Source organism: Triturus cristatus, chromosome 5_2 (assembly GCF_964204655.1).
Source record: "Triturus cristatus chromosome 5_2, aTriCri1.1, whole genome shotgun sequence".
Lineage (NCBI taxonomy): Eukaryota > Metazoa > Chordata > Amphibia > Caudata > Salamandridae > Triturus > Triturus cristatus.
In genome coordinates, this window is record NC_140588.1 from 1,011,675,631 (window position 1) to 1,011,700,406 (window position 24,776).

Here is a 24,776-nt window from a genome sequence, read left to right on the forward strand (position 1 = left end):
GAGGAGTCACCTATCTCAGGATACTTCGAAGACTCTTCCAGGACAACAACGTGCAAACATCCGGACCCAACACTAGGCGGCGATCTATGCACAGATATGAATTCAGCAGCCCACATGCCTCGAACATGCCACCATACAGGGCAGTCAATGGCATCGGATGAGGTTTCACTTTGTTTCTCAGTCTGCCATTTCCTTCCCTCATCCTAAGCATCTTTTTTGCTGTCATTTACGCTGAATTTCAAGACCCACGGCTGCTTTCTAGCAGAAGACTGGGCACAATATACATGCCACTGCGTCTTGGATGAGCTGTTGGGAGAGGGGCTTTCTAGCACTAGAAAGCTGCTACATACAAGGTACTACCTCCCTAGGAGCGCAAATATTATGCAACACAATTGCCATTTGGAGTCACATCGCTACTCATATAATCCAATTTTTGTTTGGAATTCACAGGCAGTTTCAGTGACTTACCAAGAAATCACCAGCAGGGTGAATTGATTTATTCTGTTAAATACTACAAGGTAGGAAAATATCAATATGTCGGATGCTCTCATAGCAGCTAAAAATATAGGGTGAGAAAAGGCCTGAAACTCTGAATCGGACTCACCAGCTTTACGGTTAGCTGCCAGCATCTCGGAGATCCAGCACGCGAGGAACTGTGGTCGTATCCCCAGCATGGACTCATTGCAGCACAATCGGAGCTCGGCAAAGAGCTTCTCCAGGATGATCTGAGTGAAAGACTGGGAATGGAGCCCCTTCAGCAGCTGCTGCCAAAATCTGTAAAACGTGCGCGGGATCTTCAAGTTCATAAGTTCTTGGTTGTCTGCAGACAAAAAACAAAAACAAAGACAATATCAATACCAGTTGAATATGCAGAACAGAACATCCGTTGCTACGTTCGTTTTAAAGAGATTGCAAAAATAAATGCAGATGGCAAATAACTTATTCCTGGCTTTGCACATGGTCATTAACCGCTATAAACTGAAATGAAGGCAAAGAGCAAATAATGAGATAATTCACACGCCAAGACCGTTAAATGAAACAAACCCAAATACATTGGAAAGAAAACGATCTTTCCCAATATCCCAATATAGTAATGCCTTGCCATCTGCAGCTATCAGAGATGGCGAAAGTTACAATTCAGTACACAAAAGAAATGTCAAATTTCAAAGGTCTGCGTCTGGTGCGAAGATACAGGACAACACAAAGGAACAGGCCACTGTTACCACTCAATAACACTGAAGACTATTCATCCTCTGCTATATGCATCACGGGCACACTAACAGTGGAAGCTGATGAAAAAGTTACTTGCCTTCAATAATGATTTTGTGGTTGAAATTACATCTTCTGGCAGATTCTGCTCCTTATAAATATCTTCCAGACACCAGACTGGAACCGGAAAACTATTTTCTCAGCAATAGCTCTTCAGTGCCGCCAAGCAAGGCTCCTTACTGGTGCACTGGTAATACGTTTCTTGTATTTTACCTGCACCCAATCAAGGCGTGTAAAGAGGAACTGAGAGAGCTTCTATTATAGCCACAGCAGATGCTAATCTGCATAACTTGGGTGCTAACTACTTATGGCTCTCACATGGGAGCTAGAAGGGTAGTGAGGAAGTCAAATATACTATCCAACAGAACTATCATTGCCTAAGGTAAGTAATAGTTTCTTCTAATGAATACTTCTTCCCACAAATTAATCACTGGAAACACTCTTTGCAACGCGATTTGTACATTGCAGTGCCTTGAACATGCATTTTTACCCCGCAATTGTTTAGCACGTATAGGTCTTTACCACATATGCCTTTACCACACATTTAAAATAAAGTACGGGGGTAGTGGTGGGGTCTCCACCAAAAAGATTTAAAAAAATATATATATTTATATTTAAACTTACCTTAGTAATGCGTGGTAATGGCGTGCGAGGTAAAAGCATATGCGTTCTAAACAAATGTGGGGTAACAAATGCGTTGTAAAGGCATGCAATGTTTTTAGCAGCGTTGTACTGTCATACAACCATTTATCACATGATGAACGAGTCTCAAAGCAATACCTTCGAAGAGGTGGGAGTGAGTACTGCTGGTTAACTAACGACAGCACAAAGCACAGCCCTGGCAAAGTATCAATGGTTACATGCTTGAGCCACGAGGCAGTAATGTTTTGCAAATGTGAGCAATGAAGACCAAGTAGCTACGCTATGAACATCCACTTGGACACCCGATGGTGAGTACAGTAGAAGCTGCCATTTCCCTTGTGGAGTGTGCGCAAATGAGAGTACGAGGATCTTTCTTAGCCAGGCCTCACACAAGGTGACCCAACGTGAAATTGTACTTTTGCAGACCGCATTACCTTTAATGGCTCCAGCGAAGCCCACAAACTTCATCAACTTTGTCTAGTCCATTAACAGGGAACTACATTGTAGTCCTTCACAGTTGCCATTGATGAAACTTAAGCAGTGACTATCCGCCTTGTGAAAGAATGCTGATCAGATTCTCCTTTGCATTGGATGACACAGATGTTGACTATTTGAGAAATAAAATGTTACTTATCCTGTAAGCATCTGTTTGTGGCATGTAGTGCTGTAGATTCACATGCTGTACACACTGCTGCCATCTAGTGTTGGGCTCAGATGTGTTCAACTTGTTTTGGTTCGAATAAGTCTTTTTGAGTCAGGAGGAGTGGTGACTCCAATTATTGTAGGAAATGCACATGGGCATAAGCTTCATATTAAATTGTTTTTCAGCACGGAGGGCAAAGATGTAGATGGAGCAGAGTGATACAGTAAAGATGACCATGAGAGGTGAAGAAGGTAAATAAGATCATCAGCAACAGACTCCAGGCGACTGCGGAGGAGGGCGGGCACATGTGAATCTACAGCACTACATGCCACGAACAGACGCTTACAGGGTAAGCAGCATTTTGTGTTTCTGGCATGTGTACTTGTAGATACGCATGCTGTGCATAGACTGTAAAGCAGTCCTCCCAAAAGTGGTGGCTTAGCCTTAGGATGTTGCAGAAGACGGGAAAAGTGTGTGCATTTACAGCCTGGCCAACTCTAGCTTGTTTTCTAGCCAGGATATCCACACAATAACGCTTATTAGAAGAGTGAGGAGTTGACCAAGTAGCTGCTTTACAGATGTTAGCTAATGGTATGTTCTCTAGGAAACCCACACAAGCCCCTTTTTTGCGAGTCGAATGTGAGTGTGGAGGGTGGGGTGTCAGGGGCTTTTTTGTTGTAGTGTAACAAGTGTGAATACGCTTAACAAGCCAAAGTACAATCCACTCTTTGGCAACAGCACACCACGTGTGGCTGACAGTAGGATACAAATATTTGTGGTGTCTTACAAAATGGTTTTGTTCTGTAAACATAGTACATTAACACCCTTTTGACATCTAAGGTATGTAAAGCATGTTCTGCGATAGATTCTGGATGTGGAAAGAAGACTGCTAACTCAACTGTCTGATTAAGGTGGAAGCTAGAGATAACCTTTGGGTGGAATTTGGAGCTGGTTCTGAAAACCAAATTATTGTGAGTAATGTGGAAGGAAGGTTCTTTCAAGGTAGGAGAAGTTATCTCACTGACTCGTCTGAGGAAAGTGGTGGCTAGAAGGGAGACTACTTTCCAAGACAGAAATTGCAATAGGAAAAAGTGAAGTGGCTCAAGGGGAGGTCCCATGAGCCTAGTAAGAACGATGTTAAGATCCCACACTGGAGTAGAGGGCGTCCGGGCGGGATAACCCTTTTAAGTCCTTCCATGAAAGCCTTAATGACTGGCACCCTAAAGAGCATGTTGCCTATTTTGTAGGTAAGCAGCCTCAGGAGGCAGATGTAATTGAACAGAAGTGTAGGCGAAGCCCAGAGGGCTGGGGACCCTTGATTTTCTGTGGGTAAAACATGTCCGTGGTGTTGTCCGTCTGGACTAACAACTTTTTTGTGAATGAGTGCAAGGAATGATTGGAGAGCAAACTGAATTGCCAGCAACTCCAAGTCATTGATGTGAAGCCACGTTTGTGTGGAACTCCACAATTCCTGTATTGTACGGTCTTGCAGGTGAACACCCCATTTGGTCAGCGAGGCCTTCGTAGAAATGGTCTCCCGAGGAATTGGGTCTAGAAAAGGCTGCCACTGTAACAGATTTTTGTGTTCCACCACTGCAGAGAGCAATCTGTACAGCCGCAAATCAACACCCAACTTGCAATAGACCAGGGCTCTCCAACCTTTTCAGTACTGAGAGCTTCTTCTGATCAGTGAAAATCGTTGTGAGATACTAAAGGCCAAGCAACCCACACATTTTTCTGGGACACTCCCCACATCCAGCTTCATTGACTTTAAGCCTAATTTCTTCGGAGCCCATGCAGTGGTTTGAACAAAATACTTCAAGTTCCCTCAAAACACTGATAGGAATGACTTTGGATTTGAGTTATCACCACGCTTCGAGACCTTTCAATTAACACCTATCACTAAAATAATCATTGTAATGCAGCTCAATTAACAAACATACAAGGAAATCAATCCTACCTTCAATGTGGAGCTGTGTGATGTCCTCTGATACTGTGTAATCTGGAAGCCAATTCTGAAATAGTCATTATAGTAGTGTAGTAGTCACAGTGTGTGGCAGGCAGCCGGTGCAAAGCTTTGCTGAATCACCAACACAGATGGATTCAAAGACGTATTACTTGTCGATTGCAGCCGTGACAAGATGGCGGTGAATTTCACTGTCCAGGTTAGCTGGACCTCATCTTTGTTTTATGCAGTTATTTGGAATGGAGCATGAAAGAAAGTACTGAATATGTCCTCTACTCTGCATTCTGTGAAAGGTTAAGTTTTTACTTTAAAGGCTTTTAAGGCACCAGACATGTTGGCAATATTATACTCATTGCTCCCTTTACTGTTTTTCGGCGTCAGTAAACCAGGTCTGCAGTACACATTGCTTTGCTCAACAAATAAAAGACATTTTGAAAGATGCTGAAGATTCTTCTACAGAACTATCTTTTTTTTCGTGATGTCAACAAACCAGGCTTGCAGTAAACCCTACTTTGTTCTTATCTTATGCAGCTAATAAAGAAATTTTAAAGATGCTAAAGATTCTTCTCTCCAGATACTTTTCCTTTGTGTTAGTAAAGCAGGCCTGCAGTACACATTTCTTTGTTCCTGTTCAACAAGAAAAAAAGCTTTATAAGATGCTGAAGATTCTTCTCTGCAGCGACGTTTTTTCTTGGCGTGGATTTCAGCAATAACGGTCACTGAGTGTGTATTCATTGAAACTGCATACAGACCATTTCAGTGAGATAATTCTCAACAGTATCCCTCTTGTATGATGTCTAGAACCCACCCATCAGAGATAATTGCCTCCCATAGGGACAGGAACCCCTGTAGTCTGCCCCCACAGGTGTTGGATGGTCGATGGGAAGGAGTAGAATGGCACATTTTTAGGGCGGTATCTCTTCTGGTAGCTTCTCCCTTGTCTCTACTTCTGCCATTGTTCTCTTTATACCCTCCCCTGTAGAAACAATTGTTTAGGGGTTTACTGTTGTTGTCTGGTGTAGGTGGTGAAGTCTCTGGGTTGTGGCTGCGCCGTGCTACTGGGGGTATCAAAGGGGATGATGGACGGAGCGTTTGAGCAAATCAAACACTCACCCCCAGTCAACTGATCTGGGTTTAATCCATCATCGTTCGTTAGCTCACTCCACCACCCCAGTTCACTCATGGCCATATGCAAATCAGTCTGACCCTGTACCTCATGGGAACAGTCCAGCCCGAACTGCCAAGCCATGTCTTCCCTGGACCGGAAACAAGCATCCTGGGACCGGTTTCGGGTTCATAACCCTCATCAGCCAGGATATCTTGAATCCAGTGGCAAAGTGAGCAAGGGACCCACGTCTGTGCATACCCTGCCAACTTAGGGCGAACAAAGCGATACCAAAGGGGATGATGGACGGAGCGTTTGAGCAAATCAAACACTCACCCCGAGTCAACTGATTTGGGTTTAATCCATCATCATTCTTTAGCTCACTCCACCACCCCAGTTCAGACATGGCCATATGCAAATCAGTCTGCCCTGTGCCTCATGGGAACAGTCCAGCCCGAACTGCCAAGCCATGTCTTCCCTGGACCGGAAACAAGCATCCTGGGTCCTGTTTCGGGTTCATAACCCTCATCAGCCAGGCTATCTTGAATCCAGTGGCAAAGTGAGCAAGGGAATGATTTGCATATGGCTGGGTTCAAACTGGAATGGCATGGTGAGCAAAAAAAGATGGATTTAGGCCCAGATCTCTGTACTGGGGTGAATGTATGACATTGTTCTGCACTGTCCATCAATTGTTGTTTTTGCATTTGTCACCCCGAGTGGGACAGGTATGCTCAGACGTGAGACCCGTGCTCTCCATGCCACTGGAATCAAGCTATCCTGGCTGAAGAGGGGTGAAACCCCGAAACCGGTCCTAGGATGCTTGTTTCCAGTCCAGGGAGGACCTGGCTTGGCAGTTCGGGCTGGACTGTAACCATGAGGCACAGGGTCAAGACTGATTTGCATATGGCTGGGTTCAAACTGGAATGGCATGGTGAGAAAAAAACGATGGATCTAGGCCCAGATCTCTGTACTGGGGTGAATGTATGGCATTGTTCTGCATTCTGTCCATCAATTGTTGTTTTTGCATTTGTCACCCTGGGGTGGCGATAGGCACCTCGGGCACTAGGTGTCTGTAGGGTGCCCATGGCTTTAGCCGTATCAGTATCCACTTTATTTGAGCATCTCGTTGACGTTTGGGCCAAAGAGATGCTTGCAGTCAAAGGGTATATTAAGAAGGTGGAGTTGTACCTCTGGTTCAAACCAATGACACATAGCCATTCATGTCGCCCCAGGAGCAGGCTAGAATAAATTCCGCATGCCGCAGTTTCTGTGGCGTACAGAATGCAGCAAATATTGGTGTTGGAGATGATCTTCCACTCCATCATTAACTGGTGTCCCTGTTTGTGGTATTGTTCTGGGAGATATTGGATAAGATCCTCCATCTGATTCCAGTGGGCTCAAAAATACTGAATGAGCAAGCCAATGGAATTAGCAATGCGCCACTGAGTGGCTGATTGCCCTGTACACACTTGCCAGCCGCATCTATTTTCTTGCTCTCCCGGTCTGGAGGGGGCGCAACCCCTGTACCCTGCGAGTTTGCTCTCTTCCTAGCTGTGTGGACCACCAGTGAATCGGGGGTAATTGCCTTGTGATGTAGGGGTGATCTGGGGGAGAATCTTTAAACTTATCAACCCAGGGCATGATGACTCTTGCTTTCACTGGCTCCTTGAAGATGTCCTGGCAGGTTTTAGCAAGCCCTTCAACATGGGTAGGTAATGGAGGAACCTATGAGTTAACGAGAGGGTTTCAAGAAGGAAATCATCTTCCTAAGGTTTACCGTGCAGCTGAACCTTGTGAAAAGCTGCTGCCCTGTGTAGTACATCAGGTTATTGTCTAGGGGAGATAAGTTTGGCCTGGTACAAATCTGGGTCAGTGTCACTTGGGAGGTCTACTTGGTAGTCACCCCAAGGGTCAGTTGCCTGGGGATCATATGGGTCGTAGAGTAACGCCGGGCTGTCCCCACCCTCTGGATGAGAAGAGCCCTATGGAGAATGTGGGCAAGGGTTCACAGCAGTAATGGGGAGGTAGGAATAGGAAGGGACGGAGGAGTAGAAAGCGGGAGAGGAGGAGGAGGAGGAGGAAGCTTGGAAGGACCAAGCATTACTAAAGAGTACGGCACCCAGAATGCCCAGAGGTGGGTCTTGGCTCCAAAAGTTTTGACTCATAGTGCCTCCTGATAGGGCGATGTCGAGGCGTGAGGCTTGGAAGAGGACTTTGATGCCAAAAGATAATCGAAGAAATGGAGTCTGGTTCGGTTGTTCGGTGCAGACCATGGCCATGAGGCAGTGGCAGCCCGGAGCATCAGATGAGGCACGGGAGCTCGAGGTTGGTGCCTCTGAAGGATGGGAGAAAGCGCTACTCACTGCGTACCTCAGTAATGGGTGTTGAACCGGTGGGGGTCCTTCAGTTTCGACATCAGACTCAGAGTGGGCATCCTCCGTTGAGATTGCCTCTACGATTTCAGTACCAGTCTTGCTCAGCTGCTGCAGAGTTTTCCCCTTGCCAAAAATGGCCAGAGCATCCTTCTTTCCCTGGCACTGTGCCATTTAAGACAAAGCAATGCGTTGTGCCCTTCGGTTGTGAAGCGTCTTTTTGTTGCGGAACGCAAGGCATGCCGCACAGTAATTTTCTCGGTGATCCAGGGACAGGCACAAGTTACAGACTTCCTGCAAATCCGTCCTTGCAAACTTGGCATGGCAAGTTGAGTAAAACTGAAAAGGAGTCCATTCCATCATGTGGATATTGTCGACTGCCTAAGTGATGGAAGTCGAGAGAGTAAGAGCCCTGATGTGGAGATTTCGTCGACTGTGAGAAGGAGTGAAAGCAACACCTGATGGTGGAGACCGACAAACAGCGGGATTGTTTGGACCGACAACAATCTAACTATGGAGTCGATGCCCACTACATTACCTACAATAGTTAGAGTAACCATAACTTGTGATTCGAAAAATCTTCTTTCAACAAAAACAAGCTGCACACGTCTGAGCCCAACACTAGCTGTCAGGACTATGCACAGCATGCAAATCTACAGCACTACATGCCACACACAAAAGTTTCACTAAGAAATGGCAAGGTATTTTTAAAAGAAGCACTGATGAACTAAAGTTCAAACAGGACTACTTTAATAATGGGGCAACAAGAGCATGTCTTTGCCTATAACGGCTTTAAACTTGTGAGGCCAGTTCTCTGGGGCCTAGAAACTCTGGGACACTAGCCAATCATTGTAACAAATATTTCAAGCTGTCCTGGAACATCCGAAATTGGGCACCAACTATGTCAAGAAAGTCTTCTTTTGGACCATGGCTCTCTGGCGACATAGAGTGTGAGCAGTCAAGGGCTACCTTTGGAAGGTGGTGCTGGGGAAAAATCTCAGTGCTAACAAAGAAATAAAACACTATAAATTAATAGTCCAGGCAATTCTATTAGTTGGAAAAAGAAACAGGACTTTCTCTCCTGTAACTTCAGTTGCTTGGGTTCATGCAACTATCACCTTCAAATTAAGCTAGGCTAAATGGCCCGAGCAAACGGACATAGGGCTGGTTTTAGTTCATAAACCATTTAAGGGTGTACAGCATGCAGCTATAGATATTTCAAAGCACAGCCTACATGGACACAAGCCCCATGGTCATGGCTGCCATCCATGGTTTTAGTATGGAGCGAACCACCTGAGCAAATATGAACCAATTTCTCGACAACCTCCTTACATCCAATACACTGAAGTGCACTACTCGTGGTTTTAAATTTCACTTGTTCAGTAAGCATCTATGTATGAAGCGTAGTGTTGTAGATGCACATGCTCTGCATACTCCTGCCATCTAGTGATGGGTTTGGACGTTTGCAAGTTGCTTTTCTTTAGAGAAAGTTTTTCGAGTCACAAGATGCACTGCGACTCCTTCCTTAGTTGGCAATGAGCATGGACACTGAATCCATATTGGACTGTTTTTGTAGAGCAAGTAAGACTAATATAGAGTGGGGAGTATGGAATGTATGGTGGACAAGTGCATTGATAAAGGAGGTAATTTGGTAACGGATAAAATCTGTGATCAGAGCTACACACGTCCATGGAGGAGGGTGGGTGCCTGTGAATCTACAGTACTACACGCTCTGAACAGATGCCTACAGGGTAAGTAACATTTCCCATTCCACTAAGGAGGAGCACATAGAGCTTATCTGGTCACGTGGTGTAAATGCAGCTTGCAGCCAACTTGAGAGGCCTCCTTGGTGACTTGTAGAATGGGGTCTAGGAGGGGGCTGCCCTGCAACAGATAGTAGACTGCTGATAGTATGTCTGCTGCTGCTTCTAGTATGAGGGAGTAGGGTCAGAGGAAGCGGCTTTGGATCCTGCCCTATAGTACTGTGTCTGAAAGGAGCCCCCAGGTGGAGTGGTTTGAAGGGCACTCATGGCTGTTGCCGGTCGGGTCTTCTTTTTGAATTTTTTCCAACCTATTGTCTGAACATAAACAGAGGTTTCCCATCAAAGGGCAGGTCGAGCAGATGTTGCTGGACCTCTGGCTTAAAGCATAAGATAAGGAACCAGGCATGTCATCTGATAAGGATATGGGTTATGATGCCACTTAGGATGCAGTGCCCACAGCGTCAAGGGCTCGGCGGATGGGGGCATGAGAGACTGTCTTACCCTCTGTGACCATCTCCTCTCCTTTTTCTTTTTTTTTTTAAACTCGCCGGAAGATGCTGGACTAACTCTTTCATCTCTTTCCACTGAGAACTGTCATAGCGGTGAAAGAGGCCACCTGTTGGATCACCTTGTGGTGTGCCATGGTGTTGTTTGGGGATAATGCCCCTACAGGATAATGATTCAAGTCTGGATCCCCCAGGTGATCAACATCGTAGTCGTCCCATGAGTCATCTGTGGGCACTGGTTAAACTGGTGCTACAAAGATTGGCATCGGACGTGGATGGAATCCTTGGTGCCAATGGTGTCCTTGGTGAGAATGAAGGCTTTGCGGTCAACAGGGGGATGGGGATTGATGTTGGCCTCGTTGCCAGCATCGAAGTTGGCTTCAGCTTCGAAGGTCCTCGAGATTTATGGAGCATCTTAGGGCTCAATGGCTGAACAATGTTGATGCTAGGAGTCAGAAATGGGGTCAGCTCCAAAGCCTTTAGTTAGTGCCAACCAGTACCCCAAGGCAGCAGAGGTCCCAAAAGCTGGGCATTGGTCGGAGGGCTTGATGCCTGACCCCCTTGGGCAAAGTTCTTCCTCATCATAAGGCCTTCTGGGAGGTTTGGTGTGTCTGTCAGTGGCAAACATAATTACAACTCCTGTGAGGTGTTGAGGTGAGGAGAACCTCTAGTTCCTCTTCCCCCTGTACTGGAGCCTTTGCACTGGATGATGGGGTGGAAGACGTCAAGGAAGGCGAGTACGGCTCACCTTCCTCAACGTCTTGGTGGGGTGGGGGGGTTCTCTGAAGACATTGGGGATGTCGCAGGGGACTTGTTGCAGCATCTTCCGATGGGGCCACTTTCTCTCCCGTCGATACCATAGGCTCATTGTCGAGTGGAAGGTGAGACAGGCCTGGAATGTTGTCATGGTCAGGAGAAAGACATAAGTTACAAACCTTGTAGTGATCGGAAAACAGATAGTTGGAATAGCACAGGGACAGTATTGGAATGATGTCTGTTACATCACAGAGTACCTTCTTTGAGGAAATATGGTCAAAGACGAGGGGTGTGTGAAGAGGGCCAGAGGATCTAATAATGGTCAGGAGTTAAGAGATAAGTGGGTCTCTGGAGGATGTTGCCGAGGGGCATTCAGACGACGAAGGCTTTCCCCAAGAACTGTTATCAACCTGCATCATTTGGGCCACAGTAGCCCAAATGGGTTTGGCTGCAATTATTCAAGGAGTTGGGTCCTTGAAAACCTGCTTTTAATTCCTCTTGGCTGACCTGAAATGGGAACATTGCCAAGTGGCCACATATTTGCATGCGCTTAATAAATTGCAGAACTTATCAAATCTATTTTTAGTTAGGAACTAAAATGCATGTTCTCAAAAACTGGAATGCAGAAATACATACTTCACAAACATGTGTATCGGTATGTGCTTTGCAGATCGGCACTGGTGAAATTGATGCTCAGATACAGCATGCAGGTGTAGACAGCAACTGTGCACTTGACTATATGTAGATCTAATTAGTGAACAGACATAAGACACATACAAATGTCGCACAAGGTTGCTGCGTGGTTGTGCAACACAATGCTGTAAGTACCAACCTTCACATTCAATGTGTAAAGTCTTCAGCTGGTCTGGCTTTGGTATCAGAAAGCCGTCACCAAGGAGAAGCTCTGCCACGACCTCGCTGGAAGAAGATGGGAATAAAGTCAATAGTGCTTTACATGACGGCACACAAGAGCAACAAACAGAAAACATATCCAGAAGGAATCAGATAACAATGAGAATGCTAATTAATCAATAAAACAGATTGGAGACAATGAACCTCAGGTTTACATTCTGCCTCCTGTTGTGTCTAGCTCTTGGCAGTATGTAACAGATGGATACTAAACACACTCATTTACATTGGGTGCACAGCACACAACTGTTCAATACAGGGCTGCAACGCTTTTCAAATCTCGTCACAAAGTGATCCACACAAGATAAAAGGTTCAGGATTTGTTCACGGTCATGAATGTTACATACGAAAATGTCCAAAAAATATAGTTACCACAAAAAGACTTAAAATCACTAAATGTTTCCAATCCAAATGCTGCCATCTTCACTGAAATTGCAAACCAACCACTGTAAAGCAGACACCTTTGGAATAGGTGAGCATTATTTTGGTAGTCATATGCAGTTAAGTACTAGTGTAAGGAACATGTAATCAATATACGTCTTACGTAAAGTGATTACACAGAAAAGTGACATTCTGCGTCAGCTCTTTGACACACACCTAAACGCAACAAGTAGGTCACGGGTGAACTATTTCTAAGTAAAACACAATTATCTACACGCATGCCTGAGGCTTTGAAAGCACTCCTGTATCATATCCCTGCAAGGGTGGAGGCAGGCATACCAAACCTTTGAAAAGATAACATCTCTTGTACCCTTTCATGAAGAATGCGCTTAACAACACCTGAGGTGATCTTTACATGACAGCACAAGGGCTGCATGTCATTGGATGTGGCTGGTTTTTCTGTCATTAACATTAGTAACTGCTGTTTTTAAGCTATTCGGAGATTCCTAACATTTACTACCATGTGAGTCACCAGAAAACCTTAGGGTTAACAAAACAAACAACTCCTCCACAAAGAAAAATGGAAATTAAAAGGAAAATATTGGGCCAATGATTTTATAAAACCTAATCTCAAATGATAATTTTCAATTCAAATGTAAGACACATCCTTAATTACTGGAGAATATTAGTCCATTCAGGAGGTTAAGATACATACAACAATTCACAACTGGCAAGTGGGAGATTTTGAGGTAAATATTGGGGGGGGAATATACTTTCCCCATTGACTTCTTTTGTTGCTGAGGCCATTTTAGGTAAGAGACCGCTAAAATAAAGCTTAAAACGTTTTGAGTCTTTCGCCTTAATCGGGTCTGTTGGCACATATGGGCTAAGTACCCATTATCAGAAAAATAAATTGCACATTGCAATTACAAAATTAAAGCATACGAACAATTAAGACAATTAGCCTCCTCATAGACCAGAGATTCATAGAAAAGTGCTAAACTAGCTTTTAGCATACTTGTGGGGTTGTCCTGGTAAACAATGGATGGCAGTTACAGGGGGGATTGGATTATTTGAAGAGGAGGCAACATTTTATTTACTGAGAGTTTTTGTAACTATGCTCTCTAACAGCCATGAGTACTTTGAAAAGGGAGTGGTGTTCTTCTCTAAAGTTGATAGACCACTATGGTCATCATGGCGGTTATGAAAGATTGAATTCTTAGGAGCAGACCATTACTGGGTATCAACAAGAGACGGCTGGTGGCGAATGGTGGCCGGCGTGGATCCTTCCAGGCCTGGCTTCTCTTGCCCACCAGTGACTTGCAATTAGAACAACCGATGGAGGAACCATTTCCCAAATCCTTCGGTTTGGACACCACTACTTCACATCTGTTCTTGCTCTCCCAGCTTTGGTCATTTTTCTCTGGCTTTGTCAACAGCAAGAACCAGAGAAACTCAGACTAGATCCAACACTTAATGATCAGTCTTCAGCTTCTGGAGCCATTTGAAGATCTGTAGGTGGAAGGCCTGCTGGATATTACATGTTAATGTCATCCAAGCTCAGCAGAGAAGCACCCTGAGCCTCAGTGAAGTCTCTGGAGTGAGGGTACTTACTCCAGACGTTTGAAAGCTGGATAGTAATAATGTACTAGAAGTAGTGAAAAGCTTTTCATTCCAGATGGGAGTTTAAGTGGCCACTATTATATTTTACTTTTATCCCACTGCTATTTTCTGCTGTAACCAATGCTTTATTTGAAGTTGGTAATTCTTAAAAATGAATTGTGCATTTGGTACATGCTTTAAGTGGCTTGCCACTGATCAGGTCAATGCTCTCCACAAATCGGTGCGCTAGAAGCCTGGGTCTAATACTCTAGGTCTGCTACTCTTTTTTTGAATTTGGTCATTTGTCTGATCACAGAGTGTAAAACAGGGTGATATACTAATTCTATCAGGTTGGTAGCCCCTTTTCCCCAGAATGGAGAGGTTAATCAAATTTAACTGCCGCTGTTGAAATACCTCCCAACTGCATGTTTGTTCTACGGACTCAAGATCAATGGCCTTTCGGGGATCTACTGTTAATCTGGCAATCTCCAATTTACATGAGCAGACTCTTGGCTTCGTAGACGATGTAATTTTGAATCGGAGTACTTCTACAATGTAAACAAAACATATAGCATTGAGTATAACCTTGATAAAAGATACCTGTCGATGCCAAATGTCTCATTGTGATGAATAGCATTTAAAGTGTTGTACCCTAAGAGGAAACTTATAATAAGCAAGGAAAATGAGGGCTGCAGGTGGGGGATGCAACAAGGGGGACGTAAACAACATGGGGGGCAGAGATGCACATGGAAGATAAAGTAACACAGGTGGAGCACAGAAGTACACAGCAAGACAGAGCAAACACGGAGACAGGGGGAAAACAGAAGCACATGACGAGTTAGAGCAACATGGTGACTGGGCTAGCAACATGGCGCACAGAAAAAACATGGGGAGAGGGAGAGAAGTACTCTGAGTCAGAAGAACACTGAGAACAGGAGTAGGGGGGAGCAGAGAAGCACATGATGAGACAGAGCAACACAGGGATGGGGGGGGGGGAGAGAGCACACAGAGACAGTAACAGAGATGGGGGTGGACAGTGAAACACAAAGTAGACAGCTGGAAAAAACTAGAAAACTTGTAGAGTGCTTAATTAGAAAGAAAAAAGTAGCACAAAAAACCAGCAGTGTAGGGATACAATAATGTGTCTCTGCTCAAGGGTAAGGGACACACTTTCAAAAGGAAAGCAAAGCCCAGGCAAGCCATAAAAAAGGAAGCAAGCAAATAAGAGTGATGATGAGGCCAACCAATGGCAAACAATGGGGGGCTCTAAGGCCACTGTAAGCTAACAAAATGTCTTGCAACAGACAGAGCATGTGCCGTCTTAAGCGAGACCTAAATATGAAATTTACACATAGTATAATGAAAGTATCTGGGGTAGTTCAAACTGATCTATCAGTTTCTGTATGAGGGTTTTCTAAACGTTGCCACGACTGAGCATTGCTCTAGTAAAAAATGCTTATCAAGGTGCATTATCCATGCACTGTGAAACGTGGGATTACAGACGCTAGCATTAAGTTCTATGCAAGCCCCAGTGCTACTGATGGATTGTTGTAGGATGCAACTTTTGGGATGCTAGTCACAACCATTTTAGAATTCCAAGGCTGAATGAACTGAATTTCAGTTAAGAGAGAAGAGTGTTGCTACAAAGAGTGAGGCGAAAAGATGGGCAGATCCATAGTCCCAGACACTGAGGGTAACACAAGTGTGACGATGGCCTCAGAGGGGTATTCCATTGTGAGATCACCCGAGGGCTCTTTCCTCAGCAAGGTGCGAGAGAAAACTAACTCCTTGGCCTGGTGAGAGGTCTATACCTACACAATTAGAATGAGTAAGCTCCAGATTGAATAACATTAACCGAATCTGGGAAAAGATTGAGAAAACGCCATTAAGAAACACATCTGGGAAGTATCAGCCTGATTCAGGAATGCCAAGAAGCATTAGGTAAACAAGGATGTCAAGCAGTAGGGGTAAAATACGATTAGCAGGAAGGATTAGTCATCGATTAAAAATTACCCGCGCTTTAGAACCTGCTTTGTATTCATTCTAAGTACAGTCGCTTCTCTGAGGTGTGCCATGTTAGCGTTAGCATGAGTAATTCACTCAGACAGATTATGTTCCAGTTAAAACAGCTTATTTGTTTTATGACAAAGCCATTTCCTCCAGTGGAGCGGAAGCATTCTGGTGCACTCCAATCCCCACAGATATAAGGTTAGACCTACTAGTAAATCCATGAAGGGCTTAACAGGATGACTAATATCAGGAAGTCAACTGATGGTGTTAAACACATTCATTGCAGAAGAGTTTGTGGTATTATCTATATGTAATAAGGTTTTGTTGACTATAAAATTAGTGAACACTACGCATGGATGTGAAGTATTGCATATCAAAGAAAAATGTGTTAAATACAAAACTAATACTCTACTCACAAAACCACTGAACTGAAGTGTACATCATTTGCCAGGCACAGGGATACAAAAGGAGCGGCAATTTAAGGTTACGGTCTTAATCCAACAGATTCGATTTTCCAGTGAAGTGATGCTTAACCATTTGGGAGGGTAGAAATTAATATTTTGCACAAATGTACAGGAAATAAAATCTCAGTTTTGCCTATAATAAGGACACTGAAAGTAGTAGGGAAAAAAGAGTTACTTAACTTCTGTAACAATCTTTCTGGTGGGCACTCTATTAACCCAGTCAATTCTAGGCCTTGCCCTGCCCCCAGTGGCAAGTCTTTTTTTGGCTATTTGGGGTAGTTTGTGCGTAGGCATCCATAAGTTTTTGTCCACAATAGCTATCCACGCCAAAATTACGTCCTTTACCAACATCATCGGGATTATAAAGGTACCCAATGTTTGTGGATCCCCCTGGAGGCGATTGAGGAAATAGCCAAAATATAGCAAACGTTTGAGTTATTGAGGAAAATTAGGGATAAAGCGGTCCGGATGAAAATGCTTTGTTTTTTTTCTTCATAAAAATGGCATCAACGAACGGTTTGATATGGAAAAGTCACCATCTTTTCAGCTTTCTGGAACATGCAAAGTTGAATCAAAAATCCAAATTTTTTTAACGACCATTTTGGCATTTTTCAATGAGGTAAACCATTTTTCCTATTTTTGCGCTCTCAACCTACTTCCAGTTTGTGGTGCAAACCAGTGTGAAAACCACGGGTGATCCAGGAAAGCTATATGTTTTCTGAAAAGTAGACAAAATTCCGAATTCAGCAAGGGGTCACGTGTAGATCCCTCAAGGTTTTCTCAAAGAAACAAACTGTTGATATCAATAAATATTGAAACTATTAGGAACAAAATAGCTATTTGTGACATTGTTTTAATATATAACTTTGTCATGATGATCGATTTACAAAACCAATGTACCATTATGTTTGCTAGACCCTTTTGGTTGTGGGGATATATAGGGTTTGTAGTTTCCTTAAGAACTCGAGGTATCCAGAGCCAAAAACTGAGCTGTACCGTACAAGGCTTTTTCACTGTGTACTGAGTATAGACCAATTAAAATGGTGAAATATGTAGAGTGAAAATAGGTATCAAGGTAACCAATGCATTTCAGAAATGGTACAAGATATAAAATTTAGGATCGGGGATTATTTATACTTCTCTGAATTTGTGGGTACCCGTACGAGCATATGATTTGGAGGGTATTTTTCAAAATGTTCTTTTTTACCCACTGGCTTACATTAGGAAGGCACAAATGCAAGGAAATGCAATTAGAAATAATAAATACACTACTATTATATGCTCCAACAGGTCTGCTGATAAAAATGGTACCTCGCTTGTGGGGGTAGGCCTTGTGCCTGTGACAGGAAACGGCCCAAAACACAACATCGATAGGCCTCGTGCCTGTGACAGGAAACGGCCCAAAACACAACATGGATACATCACATTTTTTCACTTATAACTTACCATTTTTTGCACAGTGGGTAGCTGTGGATTTTGGGCCCTAGCTCAGCCAGCACCAAGGAAAACCTAGAAACCTAGGGGAATCCAGGATGGGATGACTTGCATGGTTCTCACCAGGTTGGTTTACATAGAATCCCTTGCATTTCCTAATTTTTCTGTGATGGGACAGTTCTGGAATCTGTGGGGAGCCACACACTTCCTTCCACCCAGCATTCCTCTAAGTCTTCTGATAAAAACAGTACTTCACTTGTGTAGATAGGCCAATGACCCACAACAGGAAACGGCCCAAAATGCAACATGGATATATCACATTTTTTCACTCAAAACAGTCCAGTTTTTTGCAAAATGGGTAGCTGTGGATTTTGGACCCTAGCTCACCCAGGACCTATGGAAGCCTAGCAAAAATTTGTTTAAACTAGACACCCAGGAGAGCCCAGTGTGGTATGCGTCACGTGGATTCCACAAAGTATTCTTAGCCACACTGCCCTGCAAACCTCATAGTTTGCCCATAACTGCACATTTTCCTTGCATTTCTGTGACGTAAACGTCTGGAATCAGGAGGAATCCACAAAAGTTTAGTGTCCAGTGGAGTGGATTCACTCATGGGGAATTGCTCTGCTGGTGAGATTCCCAAGCTGGGACCACTGGAGAGCAGAGATTCTCCCCTTTCCAATGATACCTCTCCCGTCTGAATCGGTGCTCAGGGACCTGAGATATACCCCGAGCACCGATGCAGTTAAAGTGAAACAAACCAATTGGCTTATTTCACTTTTGTTTTCATTGTAATGTCGTCAGAACATCATGCACGCTGGTTGTCATTTCAATGGGAAAACAAATCAACCTTGGGTGCTCGGGAAGCTTTTTCCCAGCTCTTTCCCAGCTCACGAGGCTGATTTCAGTAAACAGAAATTCCTTGTGTGCGTGAAGGCTTGAAGCCATCTTCCGCACACAACCACTGGTGCAGAGCACAGCACAGAGGCACACCAAACTGGTTAACTTGCAGATTCCTCACATTTTTAAATATCCTCAGACGCCAAACTGAATATTGAAACGTTTGCAAAAGCCCGCTTGCACCAATAGGTGGCGTCGCCTCCTTCTTGACGTTGGACACAATGCGGATGTGATGTGAGTGTATCCATATAGCACCATCCCAGCGCTCCTGTGCCCACGCCTCCCTCACTTTTTAGGTCGAGCCTGGGCAGCACATGCGCTGCTCTGCGAGCCATGCTGTATTGCAGAATGCACTCGAAGCCCCTCCCACTCTCCGCCCATATTTGTCAGTGGCTTGTGTCATTGTGCTTCTTAACTGCTGGCTTCTTATTCGTAAATTGGCTTGTTAGTCCCTCCTTAGTACCACCTTGTCTTCATTTGAAACCTCCCATGAGGACTGGCCCTTTTACTTCGGTTGTTACACGGTACGTGTTACTTTAGTCTGTAAGCACTATTTTCTTTAATGAGTTTCTCTTATTTCAGGCATGACATGCGTTCTTGAACCATTCAGCCTGCCATGCGCAATTTCACTGGGCGCTTTTGTAAAAAAAGATTTTTTTCAAAAAGCATTTGTTTGTCAACTTGACAATCAGATGCTTTTTTTGGGTACAAGCGCCCCATACCCGCTTTCACTTTAATAGCGGCCGCGGACCTTTCTGTAGACACAGCTTGTCTAAAGAAAGGGGCATGGCCTCTATGAACGTGCAAGAGCAGCATGGGGTGGTTGGAATCAGGTGCTGGCATGCAGTATGGCGCTAGCTCTGAAGGTTAGTGTGAGCCACTCTATCTGGTGAACAGTTAAAGGCACTGGTTGGCACTGTCGGGTGCTCATGTCGATGAGTTAGCTATGGAGGGCAGAGCCACGTGCTGACTTTTAAGGACAGTCTTGGACACTGGTTGGCAGAGTCACGCTCTAGTGTGTCAATGTCAAGCGCTGGCCTCCGAGGGCAGTGTCAAGCGCTGGCTACGGAGGACAGTGGCAACCTCTGTATGAGGTGGGTAAAGTGAAGTGCCAACTACGGAGGACAGGGTGAGGTGTTTGCCGGGACAGGGGTCGGGCACTCGCACACCATGTATTGAATCAGAATTTCACCGAACCACCACCAAGGAGGGAGTGGGACTCGGTTTGAAGTTGCCGCCAAGCAAGGTGTACTCGCTCCTATAATTTGTTTATGGCGCTCCAGTCTGTCCCCAAAGGACTGCTGTCTCCACACCGTAGCCTTTTACTCACATTTCCTGTCTCCAAACCCAGGAAACGCCCTGTGCGCCCCAGACCCTCACTGTATTATGGAATAGTTTCCCTCTCTCCAGTCCTGGCTTTTTTTACACGAATCGTTAGATCGCTCACACTGGTACTAATTAGTCAGCAGGTGTGTTCGTTAATTAGTTAAATGGCAGCAGCTATGACTACAATTTCCAGAACACATTGGGTTGGCTGAGAGAGCTGTATGCAACAAAAACAAACTGTGCAGCAGTTAAGTGGCTAAGCCCTGGTGTCGCCAACGACCTGAGTCTAATTCTGGCTTCAACATTTGACCAAACAGGCATTTGCAATGAAATAGGTCTCGCATTTACGAGAGTTTAAGCTGTTGGCATTGTAAATGACAATGCCTTTAATTTATCCATTTTAAAAACCAACAAACAAGTAAAGGACAGTCATTTACAATGCCAATAGATGAAACCCATGCCAATACGCGACCTATTGCATTGCAAATGCTTGTTTTTAAAGCAATTCAAGGCAGAGACAAGGACAGTTTAGCTTAAAATATGCAGCGCAACTAGACTCAAACTCCGGGGGGGGCGGAGGGGGGCTAACACTTAGAATAGTCAGAGCAGAGTCATCACTACAGTTGAATGAAAATGAATTTAGTGGGGCTCCTGTCACTGTTCTGGTGCAATGCCTAACATTGTTCTCATGATAACAAGCTTTAATATCATTAGAAGGGTTTTGTGTTCTGCCTGAAGGACGTTTTATACAGCAAATAGCATATATTATTTTTTAATACACACTGGGCCAGTCGATCTGTTACAATGTGGAATTCGTGCATACCACACCAATCTTGGCCCTGTCCTGGTGCAGCTTCCTCAACAACAGAGGAATCAAGGGATGCGGGAACATGCTTAGTCAAGCAGAACATTCCATGTAAACTGAAATACATTTGCCGAGGCTCCCTGAAACTGAAAGGCGCAGAACTATAGGCAATGTGCATTTTCATGAGTGGAGATAAAGCCCACCTGAGGCATGCCTCACATGGCAACGAGGTTCTGAACCACACCTCTGGAAAGATATGCCACTAAGGGCCGTCAAGATTACATACACCCAGGCTGCAGGGTTACATGCTCAGAGAACTTGCCAGGTGGTTGGCAACCAGCCAGGTGACATTCACATTCAGCCAGGTCTAGAGTCTCATCAGTTCCCTGCACAAAAGAGGAGATCCCAGGCTTCCCTGCTTATTTACGCACCACATCACAGTCATGTTGTAAAGATTTGGAACTTAATCGGTAATAAATCCACAGAGTAGTTGTAATCCAAAGGAAGACTTTATTATCTTCAACCACCGACAGGTTCAGCCAACAGGTCAGCTCTCCAACGTCTCCTCAGTCAGAATGCCAGTCTCATCATAGAACCATGAGACAAACATTCTGTCACCAGGACGACCACTGACATTGGCTCTGCACAACAGAATACAAGTAAATTACAACACATCCCCTTTACAAACAACCAAAAGAACTCACCACCCCCAGCAAATAAAAAGAAAGAAAACAATATCTCTAGCATATACACAAATAATCTAAAATTCAAGAATGCTCAAAACTAAAAAAAACACTAATACAAAATATAATCTTTAAACTTCGAAGGCATGTGCCTCCGTCTATTCAAACTCACAAAACCCCTATTCCTCTCTTCCGGAACATAACCATGAACACTGGCTGCACCTGGATCTATGCCATCAGACTTAACCAACCTAGACATACTCCAAGTACAGCCATTGTCCAAGGTCACAACGTTCCTTTTTATAGTAATGATGACAAAAGGACCTAAAAGATTAGACACCCCTTTATGACAACGCTTCACCCTCTTCACCCAAACTCTGTCTCCTACATTCCACAACCTCTTCTTCACAGACTTCTTGTCATCATAACGCGCTTTGTATCTCTTCTGATACTCAGAAAGTCTACTTTTCCTCTCCTCTTCACACACACCCTTGCACACCCACTTAGGAAGCCAAACCGGGTTCAATTTTGAAACAGCCAATCTCCCCCTTAAGGCTTCAAAAGGAGACTTCTGAGAAATCGCATTGGGCACTGTTCGATGTGCCCACCAAGTTTCCCTCAGTATTTCACTCAGAGACTTTGGAATCAAGCGCCCTTTGAGCACAACTCTTTACAACTCTGTTCATCCTCTCCGTGAGACCATTGGCTTGAGGAGAATATAATGCAGTCTTCTGATGAACTATCCCAAGACCCTCAAGAAAATCCTGCATCTCCTGGGAGACAAACTGCACACCATTGTCGGTGACCAGAAACTTGGGTACCCCTTCAGAAATAAAAACATCTTTAAGAAACTCAATTATTGACTTAGAATTGACCGTACCCATACACTTGGTAATCACCCACTTTGAAGTGTAATCCACCAAAAGTACAACAAACCTCTCATGAAAAGGCATCAACTCCAACGGACCCATGATGTTTAACCCCAACTTAATCCAAACTGCATCCGGCACATCCACAGGAGAAAAGAGGAACCTGATTAGTCACATGAGACTTGTCATTGATGGCACATAAGTGACAATCTTTAACTGCAGACTCTACCATTCGATCCATTCCTGGCCACCAGTACCTCTCCCTGACACGTGCTTTCGTGAGACTTCTTCCAAGATGTCCCTCATGGGCCAGATTGACCACCTTATCCCTAAGAATATCAGGCGGAACCATCCTATCTCCCCTCATCAATTTACCTCCACAAAAAGTCAAATCATCTCTTACACACCAATAAGGTTCCACAACAGGATCAAGATCCCTGTAGCTTGGCCAGCCTTTAGCTACGATCTCTCTCAGGGAAATAAATGCCTCATCCTTAGCAACACCAGCCAACCACTCTTCCTCTGAGAGCGGATCTTCCATCACCCAACACACATTCACAGCCTCATCATTCAGTTCTTCACCATTTGCCGGTAACCTAGACAAACAATCAGCTGACTTGTTATTCATGCCAGAAATATAGTGCACACGAAAATTAAATTCTTGTAGCCCTTCACTCCATCTCTTAAGCCTAGGAGTCAAATGGTCACTGTGACGACTCGAGAAAATTTGAACAAGGGGGCGATGATCAGACTTTACCTCAAAAGGAATCCCCCACAAATAAAACTTAAAATGGTGTATAGCCCAAAACACACTCAACGCCTCTCTCTCAATACAAGAATAGTTAGCCTCCGCATCTCTAAGAGCCCTGGAGCCAAATGCCACAACCTTCTCTTCTCCATCCTCAACCTGCGAAAGTACTGCCCCCAACCCCTTGAGACTCGCATCAGTCGAAAGAATAGTTCTTAACTTCGCATCAAAATGACCCAATGTGGGTATCAATCCAATCTCAGACTTGACCAACTCAAAAGCTCTTTCGCACTCAGGTGTCCAAGCAAAATGCACCCCTTTCCTTAGTAAAACTCTAATTGGTTCAACCACACTAGCAAATCCTCTCACAAATTTACAGTAAAACTCCGCCATACCCAGAAAAGACCTAACCTGTTCCTTATCCTGCGGTGCAGGAGCCTTCACAATACTCTCTGCTAATTTGAGTTTGGGTTGTATACCCTCTCCAGAAATAACGTGTCCCAGATAAGTCACAGAATTCAACCCTATTCGACACTTGTCTCTCTTAAGAGTGAGCCCTCTTTCCCTCAATTTGCACAACACAGATCTCAAAACCTCTTCATGCTCACTCTCACACCTCTCATAAGCCAAGATATCATCTTGGAAGAACAAGACGTTGGGAAGATCTCCAAGTACCATCTTCATTATCCTTTGGAAACAAGCCGCTGCCGAAGCCAACCCAAAAGGCATTCTCAAAAATTGGTATGCCCCCAAAGGAGTAACAAAAGACGTTAGATGCCTGGAATCCTTGTGAAGTTTGACTTGATGATACGCGGAGGACAAGTCCAACACGCTAAAAACCTTGGCCCCCTTCAACAAACTGATGCATTCAGAAATGTTAGGAAGAGGTTGCCGATCTACCCAGATCCATTCGTTCAATCCGCGCAAGTCCACACACATCCTCACAGCCGACCCACCATCCTTGGGTGCTAAAACCACTGGGGCCAGCCACTCTGATGCCTCAATCTCCTCAATCACCTTCAAATCCAGCAATCTCCTCAGTTCCAACTTCAAAGGTTCCATCATCAAATTTGGCACTCTGCGCACCTTATGTACACAAGGCTTAGCCGAGTTCTTCAAAATAATCCGATGTTCAAAACCTTTTAAACAACCCAGAGTATCCGAAAACACTTCTGGGAAGTCCTTGACATACTTCTCATTACTATCCACGTCATCAATCTTTGAAATCTTTCCACTCAACCTCTCACACATCTCATCCATCAACATGACTTGATCCCTCGGGTCAGTGGCATTGGGATTTAAAATTATACCCAAATCACGTTGATGCCTCCACCCCAGAAGATTGTCACCCCTTACAGCAATATAAACTTTGCCCGTTATTACTCTTTGTTTAAATCCAATATTAGCAGTAACATATCCAACAATGTCCACACGGGAACCTCCATAACTAAAAGGAGCAATATCTGGAGGCTGTAACATCACACTCTCCAACCCAACCATTTCATCCCAAATCTTGTTTCCAATCAGTGTGAAAGGAGAGCCAGAGTCAGCCATGACTGTGAAGTTGTTATCAACAGAAATGTCACAAAAAGGCATGGTGACCTTTCCAGAGTCCACCTTGTC

General features: G+C 44.3%; 1 protein-coding gene across 1 annotated transcript in view; it reads right to left on the minus strand.

Moving 5' to 3' along the window:
- LAS1L (LAS1 like ribosome biogenesis factor) overlaps positions 1–24,776 on the minus strand; it is a 394,614-nt gene that overhangs the window by 169,736 nt on the left and 200,102 nt on the right. The window contains exons 8-9 of the mRNA XM_085608289.1: positions 11,855–11,940; positions 605–820 (exon numbers count right to left, since the gene is read on the minus strand). Of these exons, the coding sequence (XP_085464415.1) occupies positions 605–820; positions 11,855–11,940 (302 nt within the window). The remainder of the gene's footprint in view (positions 1–604; positions 821–11,854; positions 11,941–24,776) is intronic.